The 14,645-nt window shown below is 56.7% G+C and overlaps 2 protein-coding genes across 6 annotated transcripts in view; one reads left to right on the top strand and one right to left on the bottom strand.

Annotated features, from left to right (window-relative positions):
* LOC128794596 (sodium/nucleoside cotransporter 1-like) overlaps positions 1–3,297 on the bottom strand; it is a 22,253-nt gene extending 18,956 nt beyond the window's left edge. Inside the window, exons 1-2 of one of the 2 annotated variants that reach the window (XM_053954650.1) lie at positions 3,162–3,297; positions 1–1,456 (exon numbers count right to left, since the gene is read on the bottom strand). The exon at positions 1–1,456 is cut by the window's left edge and continues 1,866 nt beyond it. The gene's annotated coding sequence lies outside the window, so the exon portion shown is untranslated. The other variant, XM_053954651.1, reaches the window with a different exon arrangement.
* Positions 3,298–3,450: 153 nt separating this feature from the next.
* Positions 3,451–14,645, top strand: part of LOC128794893 (SH2 domain-containing adapter protein F-like) — a 34,558-nt gene continuing 23,363 nt past the window's right edge. Inside the window, exons 1-4 of one of the 4 annotated variants that reach the window (XM_053955175.1) lie at positions 3,452–3,989; positions 11,005–11,134; positions 12,064–12,273; positions 13,809–13,946. In XM_053955175.1, coding sequence (XP_053811150.1) covers positions 3,522–3,989; positions 11,005–11,134; positions 12,064–12,273; positions 13,809–13,946 — 946 coding nt within the window. In that variant the 5' untranslated portion in view covers positions 3,452–3,521. Of the gene's footprint in view, positions 3,990–4,598; positions 4,663–11,004; positions 11,135–12,063; positions 12,274–13,808; positions 13,947–14,645 lie in introns of those variants that run through there. The other 3 variants (XM_053955178.1, XM_053955177.1, XM_053955176.1) reach the window with 3 other exon arrangements.

A 14,645-nucleotide genomic window follows, 5' to 3' on the forward strand; every position in this document is an offset into this window, starting at 1 on the left:
CCTCTGAGTCACCGGAAGCTGCTGCCCGGGGGACGCTGCGCTGTGTCCGCACCACCCAAGGTTAAACTGGAGGGAAAGGTTTGCCATGAAGACGTGGCATGATCCCTCCTCAGCCCAGGGAAAGTGCTGTGTGCTGTTCTTGGCCCAGCTGCCAAACAGGGTTCTTGTCCCCAGCTGGGGGTGAGCACCAGGACCACTTCAGGCAGCTGAAGCAGTTCCTCAGGCCCCGGAGGATGGATGAAGGCTGAGGATGCACACAGCTCTCCCCTGGGCTGGCAGGAGCCCGAAAGACATTACCTGGATTTTTCTTCCTGGTGCATGCTCTGTCCTGTCTGAATTTACCCTGGCAAGCAGCTCCTTTGGTAAGAGGAAGGGCAATGCTGTGAGCACCAGCCCAGAGATCTCAGCAAAGAGCTCCTGGACCCTTCAGAAGTGGAGAAGAGGGTGGGAGCAGAGATTCCAGTGCAGATGACCAGCCCTGCATCCTTGCACACAACTGCAGAAAGCCCTTCTGCCTCCCCTGTTCCCGTGGTCCCTCAGAGTGAACCACAAATCACTTCTGCACAGCCATGGATTGTCATCTTCCTATCTGAGGACTGTGCGCAAACGGCTTCATAGCCATGCTTCCCTCCTTCCTGGGGGCTCCATGGACTGTGGGCAGTGCCAGCAGCAGGCAGCCCCCAGGGCTGCACATCCCACCTGGAGATGCTTCCTGCTGTGGCTGCATGAAAGAGAAGCTAAAATGTGGAGTCTGGCATGCAAGTGGTGCAGCCTGTGCTCCCTCATCCTCTCCCATTTGCCAGTCCCACCCCACCTCCCCTGCCAGTCCCTACACATGCCACACTCCATGACAGCCATCTGTCACAGTGAGTCGCAGGCAGAGTGGCATCACAGCCACCGTTGTGGTGTCGGGGTCAGTCTCTACAGTGCAGGCATCAAACCTGGGTCCCGACAGGAATAAGGTATAGAGCGTGTAAACAGTTAGGATTGGAGCAGCACCAGCTGCAGCACGAGCTGCAGACAGATTCTGACTTTGGATGTGGGAGTGTAGAAGTCTGCCACTGCTCCTCCAAACCTGAAGTGAACCACTGTGAACAGAATGATGTCACCAGCCTCTCACCATGACTGCAGAAAAGAATATGAGCAGCCTGTGCCTGTGCTAAGCCATGCAGGTGTTAAGATCATTTGGTCTCCTTCTGGAGGCCCCTTAAAGCTCCCCAAGCACAAAGAAGTCTCCCAGGGGGGTTCTCACCTCAGCTGTGTTCTCTTCACCTGCTGCCTGTGTTGCTGCCTGGGTGGTTTGGTCAAGAGGAAGCCAATATCCAGGGGAAGCTCAAATCTGAGGGCTCAGGTGAGTCCAGGGATTTTGATTCCCCTCCAAGCTCTGCTGAAGCCTGCGGTAAGGAGGTGATCCCTCAGAGGCACAGATCAGAGAACAGGGCTACATTGGGCCAATCTGGAAGAAAAACAGGCCCAACAAATGGTGAGGAGGTGCTGGGGTCCTACACGGGCATGGACCACAGACCTTTGTCAAATCCCAGCACGGCCTCTCCAAGGAGGGAGCAATGTGGGGGATGTGCCAGGACTGGATGAGGAGGAAGAACCTTTGCAATTCCTCTAATATGGTAGTATTTAAAAAAAAAAACCAAACAACACCATAAAGCTAGATCCCTCCTCAGTCCCCTCTCTGGAGACACTGAGCGTGTGTTTTCCAGGCCTGAGGATTTAACAAGAGCCATCTCCTACAGCTGTTGCTGAACATCCTCCTTGGTTACTAATAGAGGGTGGAAGTGTTTTCAATCTCAAGTGCCATTAGCCCTGCTTCCTTCCAAATGCTGGACAGGCTAATTTTATTGAGAATCTCTGCCTTTTCTGCATGTTAATAAGTCTCTTCATCTCCATCTGAGAGCCTGGGAGCGAGGTCTGCTGCTAGACTGCTGCAAACACAGCCTGATGATCACTTTGTTCCTCACAGATGCTTTTTCTCCTGCTGCCTTTTGCATCTTGCAATCCCCATGGTTTGAAATTTCCAGTGCTGTTTTCTGGGTTTCATGGCTGTCTTCCCCCTTTGGAGGAAGCTCCCTTGGTGTCCAGCTGGACCTGGCAAGTTTGGATGGGTTTCTCAAGCAGGAGTGTGCTCAAGGAAGCAGGAAGTCTGGGACTCAGTGGGCTCCCTGGGCACATGCTGGGCATGTACCATGCCAGGCTAGCACAGGAACCTCAGTTCCTTGGCAGCCCCATCCTCACTCTCCCTCCTGCACAGGGCTGGTAGGAAGGAGGTCACCATGAGAAACTTCTCTCCCCGGCTAGGCACCCTGACAGCAAGATCCCAGCATCTGTCCCCACACTCTGCAGGACCATGGCCCCTGGTGTGAGGACAGGCAGGGACACACTGTGGCATCTGTCCCTGCTCACTGGATGCCTCTGCATGCTTCACAGCTTGCAGTGGGACCTCTGTGGGAGTCTCACTCTTGGAGCATCCTGGCCCTTTTCATTCTTTATGGCCTTCAGGGGATTCAGCCTGTGAGCCTGGAAGCAGGTTTGGGTGATGGTGTGTATTTAGGAAGGGATGTGAAGGATTTGGGGGCATAGGTCTGGAGACAGGGCTGCTGAGGCACGGGGAGATGGTCTTGGTGATGGGTGAGCAGAGAAGGCTGCCGGCTGGTGATGGCTGTGCGTCCAGGAGGAGCAGTCAGAATGTGTGTTAGCATGTTTTTTGCTGCTTCCATGGCCTCGGGCTCTGCTGCCATGCCCCAACAGACTGCTCCCAGTGCCACATTCCCGCTGCATCCCTGGGGATGTCCTTGAGCCCCTGTGTTGGGGATCAGCCCTGCACGCTCACTCCAATGTCTCTGCACATCCAGCTTGAACTCAGGGTTCTTCCCAAGCACTTCCCTGTCTTGTCCCTGCTCACCCCTTCCCGCAGCGTTTCTTGTGGCGGTCCACAGCACCAGCCTTGTGTTTCAGTGTCTCCTTGGAGCAAACAGCTCCGGGGGTCTCGCACGGGGCTGCTCCCACCGAACACCTCCCAGGCAGGGGATTTGCACCGAGGAGTTGGACTGGATGACCCTCGTGGGCTCCTTCCAGCTCGGGACATTCTGTGATCCCATGAGGGACACTTTACCGCGCTGCCTCGCCGGCTGTCTCCTCGGTGGCCTTACCCCTGGTGCCGAAGGACGCTCCGGGGTGGCTGGGGGCAGCGCTGGGGCCGTATGGGGCCCGAGGCCGCCGGGAACGAGCCGACAGGCCGCAGCCGCTCGAGCGCGGGAGGCGGCCCGGAGCGCCGAGGAGGGCCGGGCGCGGCGGAAGGCGGCGGGGAGCGGGGCGGGCCCCGGGGGAGGCGGGCCGGGGAGGCCGGGCCGCGCTCAGGGCCGCGCCGGACCGTGCCGGGGGGAGCGGGCGCGGGGCCGCGGTGCGGGCGGGGCGGGGGAGGCCCCGCACCCGGCGCTCCGGCAGGTGGCACTGGCCGCCTCCCCCGCGCCCCCCCGAGCTCCGCCGCTGCGCTCAGTCCGCCGGCGCCGATGCTGCTGAGCGGAGCGGCCGGCTCGGAGCGCGGCGGCTGCAGCGGCGGGGCGGGGGCCGGCGGGGCCCCGCAGTGCGTGGGCACCATGGCCCGCTGGCTCCGCGAACACCTGGGCTTCCGCAGCGCCCGGCCCGCGCCACCCGCGCCGCCCAAGCCCGACTACCGCGCTGGGCCGCCGCCTCAGCCGCCCCTGCCGCCCGGGGGCGCGGCCGAGCCGCTGGCCGCCGCCCAGCCCGATATCGTGGCGGCCTACCGGCTGCAGAAGGAGCGCGACTTCGAGGACCCCTACAGCGGCCCGCCGCCCGCCGCCGCCCCCGACGGGCCCCGCTACGTCTCGCCCAAGCACCGGCTCATCAAGGTGGAGGCGGTGGAAAAGGTGCCCGCCAGCCCCTCGCCGCCGCCGGTGCCGGCCCCCCCCAGCTCGCCCCCGGCCGGTCCCGAACCGCCCGACGAGCCGCCGCAGGAGGTGAGTGACCGGACGCGGGGCCCCGGTGCTCTCCCCGCGGTATCCCGCCACTTGCGATGTCCCGAGTGACCGCGCCGGAGCCTCGGCCCCTGCCGTGAGGAGCAGGACCAGGACCCTAGGGGCAGGTGGAGCCTGAGCGCCTCGGTCACGGAGATGGCCTCGGTGGTCCCGCCAGACTGTTGGCATCCACAGTAAGGAGCAGGGTTAGGATCCTCGAGCACCGGGGCTGGGGGGGCACGGCCAGGCTCCACGGGGCTCCCGTGTCGCGTCCTCCCTATGCCCCGGCAGCACCGACATGCCGGGCCCGCGTCAGCGGGAACAGGGACGGCCCCGGCTTCTCCTCCGGCTCCCGCGGGAGGCAGGTATGATCCCCAGCGGGAAGCGCGCTCGCAGAGGAGCACAGGACTGTCTGCGGTGCCCTCCGACGCTGGGGCCGGTGACCCTGGGCCTCCCACCGCTCCGTGCCCGGCGGATCTCCCCTCTGCCTGCTTGCCCGGGCTGCCCGTGCCAGCGGCGGCGGCCGGACCCCCAGAGATGCCGTGCTGCTTTGTCAGGGAGCCTCAGCGCCTCTTTGTCTGCCGCCACCCCCCCCCCCGCCGGCTTCTCCAGGGTTGAGAGCAGAGCCCGGAGCTGTCGGTGCTGGCAAGGAGGCGAGAAACATCCCCGATGAGAGGTAGGAGCTGGGAATAAGCTCCCCATGGGGATACGGGCTCTGAGTGGCACAGGGACCTGGTGGAGGATAAGCCCAACCGGGGCTGCGGCCGTTGGTGCCGGGCCTCCCTCTTGGAGGAGAGGCTGATACGGGGACTGCGCAAATAAAGGCAGGAGGGGGTAATTAGTGCCCGCTAGCGCTGCCGCCTGCAAGACGGGACTTGTCAGGCGAACTCGACGGGATTGCAGATCTGGCTGGCGGAGGGAGTCGCGAATACAGTCAGTGATGCCATCCGTGGTCCTGACACTGCCAGGCGGCACAATGAAATGAGCACCGGGAAAAATCTGCTAGAGAATGTTTTAAGCAGATAGAAAAACTTGTTGCTGGTGGATCTTGGGAAGTTGCCTGTACTGACTAATTGCTTTTGGGAGATTTCTCGAGTGGCCCAGCAGAGCTCCCCTTTTGAGCTGGGTAAACTGGCTGCTGCAGGCAGCAGAGGGGGATGAGGAGGGTGGCACTAGTAGTAGGGACCAGAGGTGCCACCGTGGTGCTGTGGTTTGCTGAGGCAGGCTGGATGGTTTTTCCTCTGCAACATGTGCTGCAGGAGCATGTGGACCCGGGCTGTGATTTGCAAAAGGCTGAGCCAGACCTGTGGGAAGCAGGGACTGCTGACAGGTACAGCCAGGCTGTTTGGAGATCCAAAGGCTGGGGAGAATCTGAGAAGTTTGGAGACGAGCCAGAAGCTGGGATACATTTAGGGAAACTGTGCTCAAACCGCTCAAATGAAGACCCTTCATTTTTCCAAGATAGGCAGTGATTAGATTACTGATTGTCTCCTGCATGCCACTGTAGGAGACTTCTAATTGTTTAGGGCTCTGGTATGTGATGGACACAGAGCTCCAGAGCCTGGGCGAAACCAGACTAAAAGTGGATTTGATAGTGCTTGCAGCTGTCCATTAATACAGTTTTCCTAGAGGAGCCAGGGAGCACCCACCATGTATAACAACTGTGTTGGGCTGAAAAGGCCTTTGCAGCTCTTATCTACTGGGCCGAGCAGTGGGAGGGTTCCCCAACTGCTCCAACATCATGGTGGCTCTTCCTGAAGGTAGTACAGGAGGATGGAAGTGCCTGCTGGGGGTTTACTTCTGCTTGTGAGCCTTGCTCTTGGTGGTGTCAAGCTGTCCTGGAATAGGGCAGGGATACTGGAGCTGGGCTGGAACCTCTGCTGAGACGACGGTAGTGCTCACAGACTTAGGAGGAGGCTGTGGGCACTGTTCCCTACCTGCTGCAGGGACTGAGACTGCAGACCCCTTAGGTTGTAGTGATGCTGGAGATTAAAGGAGAAGTACAATTCTGTGTACAGATAAAACTGCTGGAGCAGAGAGGGTTTTTGTTAATGACTGATGGGGAAAATCGCTCTAGTAAAATATTCAGCCCTTCCAAGTGGGGACGATTAGGATGGAGACAAGTGAAAAGAGCAGTTGCTGGTTCCTGAATGTGTGGTTTGGCTGAGACCATGTGGTTTGTTGTGGCTGGGGGCTGACTGTGTTCCCTGGGCGCCCTGTGCCTGCTGTAGCTGTCATGCTTGTTCTGGAAAATGGAAAGAGCAAGAACATCTTGGTACAGAAATCCTTCCTGCCTGGGCTGCACGGGCTTTCTGAAATCCTTCCTGCTTTGCTGCTGTAGCATGAGCCGTCACATCTTTGTGCCTTCTGTGGGATCTGCAGCATCCTGTGGGGATGCATTAACGCGAGCTCTGCAGTGGCTTGTGCTGCTTTCCAAAGTCTGCTGGAAATGGTGTAGACAGCACAAATCCTCCTCAGTCTGCTTGGTCTGCCAGGCCTTTCCCCACAGCAGTGGACAATGGACTGGCCCTGTGCGGTTCACCTGAGCCGGGTGGATACTCTGGAGCTGTCTTCTTCCCCACTGTGTTTGGATTAGGCACAAGAAGCAATGCCACTGGGATGCAGTGGGGAGAGATGCGCTGAGAGACCTGCTACTGCCTGCACCCAGGGCATCCTTGGGGGTGGGCTTGGGGGTCTGCCTGAGGACATCTCTGTCCTGTGCCCACCAGGAGCAGTCGCTGCTGTCCTTGCTCAAGTGCAAGGTCAGTGCTGCAGGGTGTGGGAACAGCCGGTCAGGAAGCTCTTGGGTGTGTGTCTTTCCTGTGAGAGCCTCCTTGAACTGAGTCATCTTACGCGATGCCGATGCTGTGCTGTCGGTCCCGCGTGCCCTCCTCCTGTGCCACACATGCAGCCCTAGGCTCCCTGCCCGGCCCAGCTGTCCCCTGTGGGCCGTGCACCAGACCCTTCTTGGAAGGTCAGTGCTGTGTTTGCTTTTGGGTTTGGCTTCAGTATCTGCCAAAAGCCGAGCTGCCAGATGTGTAAAACCGGAGGAATTTTGCACCTGAAGGAGTTTGCTCAATTTACCAGTCTTCTGAGGAGACCCCAGATGTGCTTTACGTCCAGGGTGGGAAACTCGTTTTTCAGGTGGGGGATCTGCCCAGGAATCCTCTGCAAACCTCTGTGTACAGTGGAACATCTTGCTGTGGCAGAAGGTGGTGGCAGGTAGAATGTTTCTGGGCAAGATGGGACAAAGAACCCCAGCTCTGCCTGGGATTTTGGTGTGTGAACTGGCTTGAAGAGCTGTGATCTGTCACCTTCACTGGTGGGCAGCATAAAAGGTGTTTCACTGTGAGAACCCAGTGATGATTTGGTTCTTTGCATTAATTTTGTTTTGATTTTTGTTTTTTCCCTCATTGTTGGCATGTATAATAGAGCGTGACCAGCCTCAGTGCTGCAGCAGGGATCTGGGTGTGCATTGCTGTGGCAGATAAACATGTGAAAAACACTCGTGCTCAAGCAGGATATGTGTCCAGGTGCAAGTGGTGCTTGGCTGCTCCCTGAAGCAAGAGCTGCCCTGGGATGGTGGCTTTGCATATCAAGCTTTTGCTTTGCACCCAAATTATTTCAAATCTAGCAAAGCTTGTGCTATGTATAAGCAGGTGATGCCTCTACAGCCGTGTGGTGGGATCGGCAGGCAGTGATCAGCTCCCTCAGCAACATGGAACATGAGCAAAGCATGGAAATGCCTGGCCTTGGACCCAAGTGGGGGGCTTAGGGCACCCCTGGGAGCTGCCTTGCCAGCGGCTGTGGCCCCCTCCCACTCTTGGGAGCAGCTGTTTGCCTTGTGGCTGCTGCTGAGAGCCATGCATGGCTCATAAAGTCCAGTACTCAGATTAAGAAATGTCAGAGATTCAGTTTCCTGGGCAACTGTAATACGGCCCCATGTGCAAGGGCATTAGGGTGTGCCCAGTAATTGCATGATCCCTGCTGTTTGCCCCACTCCTGGCACTGGCTGGAGCCTCCAGCCCCTCAATCTTGGGACTTGAGGCGCCATTCTCATGGCTTGTGGGCCCGCTTGTGCATCCTGAGGTTGTGATGCTCCTTCCCACCTTTTCTGGGAAGGGTGGGAGTAATTGCCTTCCCACCTTTTCTGTGGCTCTCTGCTGTAATATCTAACCATTTAAAAAACAAATGGATTTATGTTCTTATCACCCTACATTTGAGAAACCTTGCTCCTATGAAGTGGCATCCTTGAGGTAGTGGAGAAGCAAACCAGTGTGGCAAATTCCCCCCCAAGCCCAAGTAGCTTGCCTCTAACCAGAGCCATTTGCTCTGGGTCGAAACTGAACCCATCCTGGCACATCCTCTGGCACATCCTCTGCCAGCAAAATCTATCTAATCTCTTTTGAGTGCCTCTGCAAACTTCTGCAGGCAAAATACCCAGTTTTAGGGGTCTTGACAGAGATTTGTTAGGATTTTCCACCATTCTCTGCTTTCTAGACCTGGAAGCATCTGGGGGGGGGGGCACTCTGTGAGCCTGCTGGAGCTCATGTATTCTTCCCTGGGAAGCCAGACCTAAACACGAGGAAATACATTTGGAAATAAGGTTGGGTTTGATGATCTTGGAATTCTTTTCCAGTCTTAACGATTCTATGACAGTGACCACTGCATGCAGGTTAGCCTCCCAGCCCTGTCTGAAGCTGCTGTGTATGTATGGCCCAGAGGGAGGGTCCAGGACTGGCACCAGCAGCAAGATAGGTCTGTGCCTGTCTAGGAAATGTGGTTCATGGTAGGTTTGAATGTGATCAGGTTGGGCTTGGGGCCTGAGGGACAGACAGCTAACCCCAGGAGGGTCAGCAAACTGCATTTCACAGCACCCCAGCATGCTTGGAGCCATGAGAGCTCTGCTAAGAGTTAGCATTGGACATGGTGTAGCCCATTCACCCACCTTGGCTGTTGAGCTGGTGCATTTGTGTGTGTAGGGATGCTGCTGGCATGCCCATGCCTCCACTGTCTTGAGCATATGTGTGAAGATGCTGTTGCTGTCACAGGGCCCTGCAGGTGTTGAGATGCAGCAAGAGCCTCTGCAGCTTTCGAGGCATGGGAGAGGCCATGGGATGTCCTGGCTGTTTGGAGCAGCTTCACTGAGATCTCTCAGGCAGCCGTGGGAAGCAGGTCCTGGTTGACCAAGCAGCTGTAAAAGTCACCAGCGACTTGTGTTTCCCATGGGGAATTTGCCCCTGGTGGTGGCGAGCAGAGGACTGCAGACCGCTGGGTTCAGCACTGCTCCTTGAGTCCCCAGTGCCTGAGGGGGCCTGAGTGATGCCGTGCCACCCCTCCGTGAGAGCAGATCGCCCTGCAGAACTGGGGGCTGGCTGCTCCTGAGCCCTGTCCTGGCTCGCTGCCCCCCTGCCTGGGGTGGAGCCACTACTCTGACACCATCTGTCCTCTGCTGCCTTGCCAAGGGGTGAGAGCCTCTGCAGCTCCTATGTCTGAACCCTGTGCTACTCCTGTGGGGCAGCTGGGATGTGCTCTGGGGATGATCAGCTACTTGGTCATACCCTGGCACGGAGGCACGGGGCTTGGAGAGCTGACCTGGTTCCCATGCATTGGCTGCCCATGGAGCTGCCCATTTAGGGAGGAGGTGGTGAGCCAGGCATGGAGAGCTGTGCACCTCATGTAAACTCACAGGGGTGCCAAGTCTTGGGCCTGCATGGAGGTGTTTACAGTTCCAGTTCCTGTTCCCTTTTCCTGCTGGGTTTTCTGTCACAGACTATTGTTGGGCATTTTGCACAGGAAGGAGGGAGAAATCTTTTGTTTTAAGCTGATTATTGGAGCTGCAGAGGAATGTGTGAGCAGCCATTGTCTCCGTGGCTGGCCAGGAGCAGGGCAGCATAGTGGTGAAGATGGAGCCTGGCATCAGGTAGAATTAGGCAGCTGCCACACCATGCTTGGGACATTTGGTCCTTGCTGTGGGACATCTGCACAGTCTGTTTTGTGGTAGCAAATCCCCCCAAGCTGGGGGTTTGCGTCCTGGTAGGTGAGCAGACCCTGCTAAGGTGCTTGGGTACACTTCATTGCTGCTGGAAATATTGCCTGGCCCCACTTTGGGAGCAGGCTTTGGGGCTGGATGTGGGATGTACAGCTCCAGACTTCTTGGGGACTGCAGGGCCATGTGATGGGGTGCTCTGACTGGAAAGCTGCTGAGATGCTAGAGCAGGCATGTGGCTCCAGTGCTGGAGGGGATTGAACTCTGGGACATGCCCCACATCCTACTGTAGGATCCTCTCCTTTTCACTAATAAGCACAAATCTCAGGATTTTAGTGCTGACCCTGTGACATGGGCACTTGAGAAGTTACTGGTTCTACTTCCTGGAGGAAGGTTCTATCTTGTCTTACTTTAGGATGTGTCTAGGGATGCTGTGGAGGCCTGGAAAGGAGTGGAGAGGAAGCCATAGGCTATTCTTAGCCCTTTTGTTAGAAAAGCTCTTCGAATGAGTGCACAGGATCCCTGGAAAGTAACCAGTGAGTTCCTAGTTGTGCCAATGCCAGCTGACACCCCGGTTTTGGGATCTGTGCCCCTTGTCCACCTTGGGAAAGGAAGTGTGGCTGTGTGCTTGGGAAAGGAAGTGTGGCTGTGTGCAGGAGAGCATCTGTGTGCCATGGAGGGGTACAGCACTGCTGGCAGCCCTGTGCTGCGGTGGGGACTGGGCCAGGGCATGTATGTGGGTGCTGGCAGTTGGGGCCTGATGGTGAGGGAGGGGCAGAGCTGACTTCTGCTCTGCTTGGCTCCATCTCAGCTTTCAGGACAAAGGCTGGAGCATTTCCACAACCGAGTGCCGGTACCTGGAAAGCTGTCAGCTGCCTGCAGGGCTCTGCAGGGCTGCCATGGTGTGGGTTTGGGTTCTCAGCGGTCACTCTGGCTGCTGCTGGAGGAGCTCATGGTGAGCTCTGCCTTCCACCTCCCAGTAAAGGCAGAGAGTGCCTTAACCCTTTTCCTATTCTTCCTCTCTTCCAGCTGGCTGTTCTGGAGGACTATGCAGATCCCTTTGATGCGGCACAGGTGGCAGGTAGCCAGGCAGGGCTGGAGAAGGTGATGGAGAATGATGGATATATGGAGCCATACGAAGCCCAGAAGATGATGGCTGGTAAGGTGGAAAGCATCATGCAAAGACCACTCTTTACACCTCTGGTCCCTGAGTTTGGTGTACTCTGTTCCTTGCAGCCTGTGACAGCATCAGCTCCCCCACATAAGGCAAACCTGGGTTGGGTGATGGGACAGCCGTTTTGCAGGCAAATTTTCCCGGCTTTATCCTTGTGTGCTGGGTTTGCAAGAGCATGCAAAGACTGTCTGAACACTACAGGCACATCTCTCCCTGTCCCCCAGGACCCCAGTTGCCAGGTTGAGTCAGGAGAGACCTGACATTCCATGCATCTGGCTTAAAACTAAGATGGATGTGGGAGCTATTTAATTCAGTTAGGACTGGGCCAGAACATGCTGTGTCTGCTGCAGCAGCAGGGCACCCAGTGAGCCTGTCTAGGGCTGGAAAGCTGGTGAGCTGGGAGCATGTGCTCCTGAAGGCAGTGCTCAGGGTCACCATGCTGGCTCTGGCTCTGCTTTGCAGCTCTGTGGCTTTCCTGGAGTAAGTGGTTTCTGGAAAGCTCATGTGGCTTTTTGAAGTAGTCCATGATATTTCTTGGAAAAACCAGCAAGCAATGAAGAGAGTGCTTGTGCCTTGTTTTGCTTGAGGGAAGGGCGTTTCATTAAACCAACCACGCTGGGTGTCCAGGGGAGAAACCCAGCCTCACTGCTTGCAGGAAATCAGGCTCAGGGTACTCTATCCCCATGGACCCCTTTTTGCCAGGCTGCCCAGGAGTGGGGGTGTGGGACTGTGGGGATCTTGGTGCTGCTGAGCAGCTCTCCTGCTCCTGGCAGCTGCTCGCTGTCTCCTCCTCTGCTGATGCTCCCTACCCCATTTTACCACGGGTGATATTGATCCTTGTCATCTAGCACCGTTTGGGGGACCATGGCTGGTTGGGCAGAAGGCTCATGGTCTTTTCCCTCTTCTGTGGATAGAGATCCGCCAGAAGGGCTTACGGGAAGCTCCTGCCCAGCCGCTGCACCTCTATGACACTCCCTATGAGCCTGTGCTGGACATGGACAGTGACTGCTCAGCTTGCCCCAGGCCCAGGGAGTCCCGGCTGCCCGAGGATGATGAGCGGCCACCAGAGGAGTATGACCAGCCCTGGGAATGGAAGAAGGAGCGGATCTCCAAAGCCTTTGCAGGTGAGTGATGGGAGCAGCCATAAGGCAAACAACACTCTTTGTGAAGCTCCATCTTTGAGGTTCCTTCATCTTCTGGGGCTCAATAATGTCGGTCTCTGCATTTTCATAGCTCAGGGAGTGCTTATGCTCTTGCAAAAGCTGTTTCTCTGAGCAGGGAGCCAGGCTGGACAGAGTGATAAACAGAGCTGCCTTGGTAACCTGTCCAACACCTGTCTCCCATTGGCTCTTCCATGCTCTGACTGATCACAGCCTCTGGTGCAAATTAACACTCTCAACCTTGCGTTGCAGGGGTGGGTTCAACCCTGGGCTCAAGCAGATCCCTCCTTCCTCAGGGCAGGAGGATACCCAAGGAGCCTTCGTCCAGCCCCCCTGACCTATTTATCCGCGCTGTGGGATCGATTGTGTTTGTGTTTGGTAATGAGGAAATCCATGCGGTGCATTAGCGCTGGCTCCTTGCCGGTGCTGGCTAATTGCTACACTCTTATCTAGGATGCATTTTAATTGCAGCATTGTGTGTCTCTGCTGCAGCTGGTGCTGAGGGTGCTTGGGCTGGTGGCACTGTGTGTAAATGATGGCAGAGAGAGATGTGGAAATTTGGGGTTGGGGAGTGGTTCACCTTTTGGGTTTGGGCACTGTGAGCTGGAGATATGTGTGCTGGGTTCAGTGTCACAGTGCCTACTTGTGCTTGGGGCTACCAGGTCCCACAGCACCCCATGCCGAGGATTCGGCGTGTCGGACTCCGCCATGGAGTCCACTGTACTCTGCTGGGCTGGGTTTGTGCTGAGGTGTCCGTGCTCTGTATGAGCCACCTTGCTTGATATCCCCAGTGGAGGTGGTGTGTTCACAAGTCTGGCTCACATGTAGATGCATGTGGGTGCTGCCCAGGGTGCATCAGGCCTGCTTCGAGTCCCAAGGAGTCAGGTTGCTGTTCCCTGGGCCACACTGGGACGTGCTGCCTGCTTTTTTCTGAAGCCAGAGCAGATCCTGCTGTGTCTTGTGGGGTATTTTTTTCTCTCCAATGATGCCAAAATGTCTCTGCTGGCCCATTCCCCATTCGGGGGGTCCATGGGACTCCTGCTGTTGGGCAGCTGCTACTGGTGCAAGGCTGCAACCCACTGGTGCCTGGCAGCGAAACGTGGACCCTGTGGAAGGTACTTAGGGCAAGACAGATGCACAGGCAGGACAGATGGTAATGGGATGCTTGGGCAAGACCCCTAGACAGACAAGCATATGAAACGAGGTGATTGCAGGCTCCCCCAAACCCCAGAGAGGGTTGGCTGGAAAAACTGATGGGAGGAGCAGGGTTTCTCCATTGGGAATGTGTCCCACCTCAGGCCTGTCCCTGCTTGGTACTGTGGAGGGGATGAGATGGCCAATCTGATGTAGGGCTCCTGGGAATTTAATCCTCAGGTCTTTCCCCCCAACAACTACTCTCCTTCTCTGTGGGCCTCTGGTGTTGCTGATGGTTTTTTCTAAATCCTTTCTTTCTCTCTCTTTCTTTCTCTTTCCCACACCCTCCCCACCCCCCCATCCAGTTGAAATCAAGGTCATTAAAGACCTGCCATGGCCCCCACCGGTGGGACAGCTGGACAGCAGTGAAAGCCCCCCGGAAGGGGAGGCTGGTGCCCCCATCCCTCCGCAGCACAGCCAGCACAGCTACGAAGACGCCAATGGTGGGTCTTGCATGACAGCGGCATGTCCGGGTGGGCTGCAGCCGATGTTTGCTGTGACTCTGGATCGCTGTGATGCCTTGGGGCTTGCCCTGGCCAGTGTCAGACATGACCCTCCTCCTCTGCCCTCCCCCTGCTCCTCCTGGCCCCTTCAGTTGTCATGTGCTGGACACCAGGTGTTTGTCCTGCTGTACTTTCTGCTGCAAATAGGCACTAGCTCTTTGGTGCCTCTTTGCTCTCAGCAGAACAGCTGCTCTGGGAGATTAGTCCATGGCACGGCAGAGTCGTTACTGTCCCTTTTGTTCTCTCCTCTTTGCCTTTAAATTCCCAACATTTGATGGCTGCTTTTAAGATCTTCTCAACGACTGATGACTTTTAATGTCCAAGTCCCTTACAGGTGTGTTAGCAGCTAATTCAGATCACAGTGCTGAAGCTGGGCTGTTTTTTCCCCTCTTCATTATTTAGCACTGCTCTGTTTCCTCTGCTGTTTTATTACCTTGCTGCTTAGTGTCAGGAGGTCCCTGTGGATTCTCCACTCTTGCTTTTGCTATCCTGAGCAGCCAAATCTCCCAGGTACACTTTGTCATCTCAGGTTTGCCTTGCTGTGAAACCTTTTTTGTGTGCGCTGAGCAGAAAGCCCCTGGGTAAATCCCCTTTGGATGCTGCTGGCAGTCTCACTTATGAAAGCCAAATATTGCTGCT

The sequence above is a fragment of the Vidua chalybeata genome, chromosome 13, assembly GCF_026979565.1.
Source record: "Vidua chalybeata isolate OUT-0048 chromosome 13, bVidCha1 merged haplotype, whole genome shotgun sequence".
Lineage (NCBI taxonomy): Eukaryota > Metazoa > Chordata > Aves > Passeriformes > Viduidae > Vidua > Vidua chalybeata.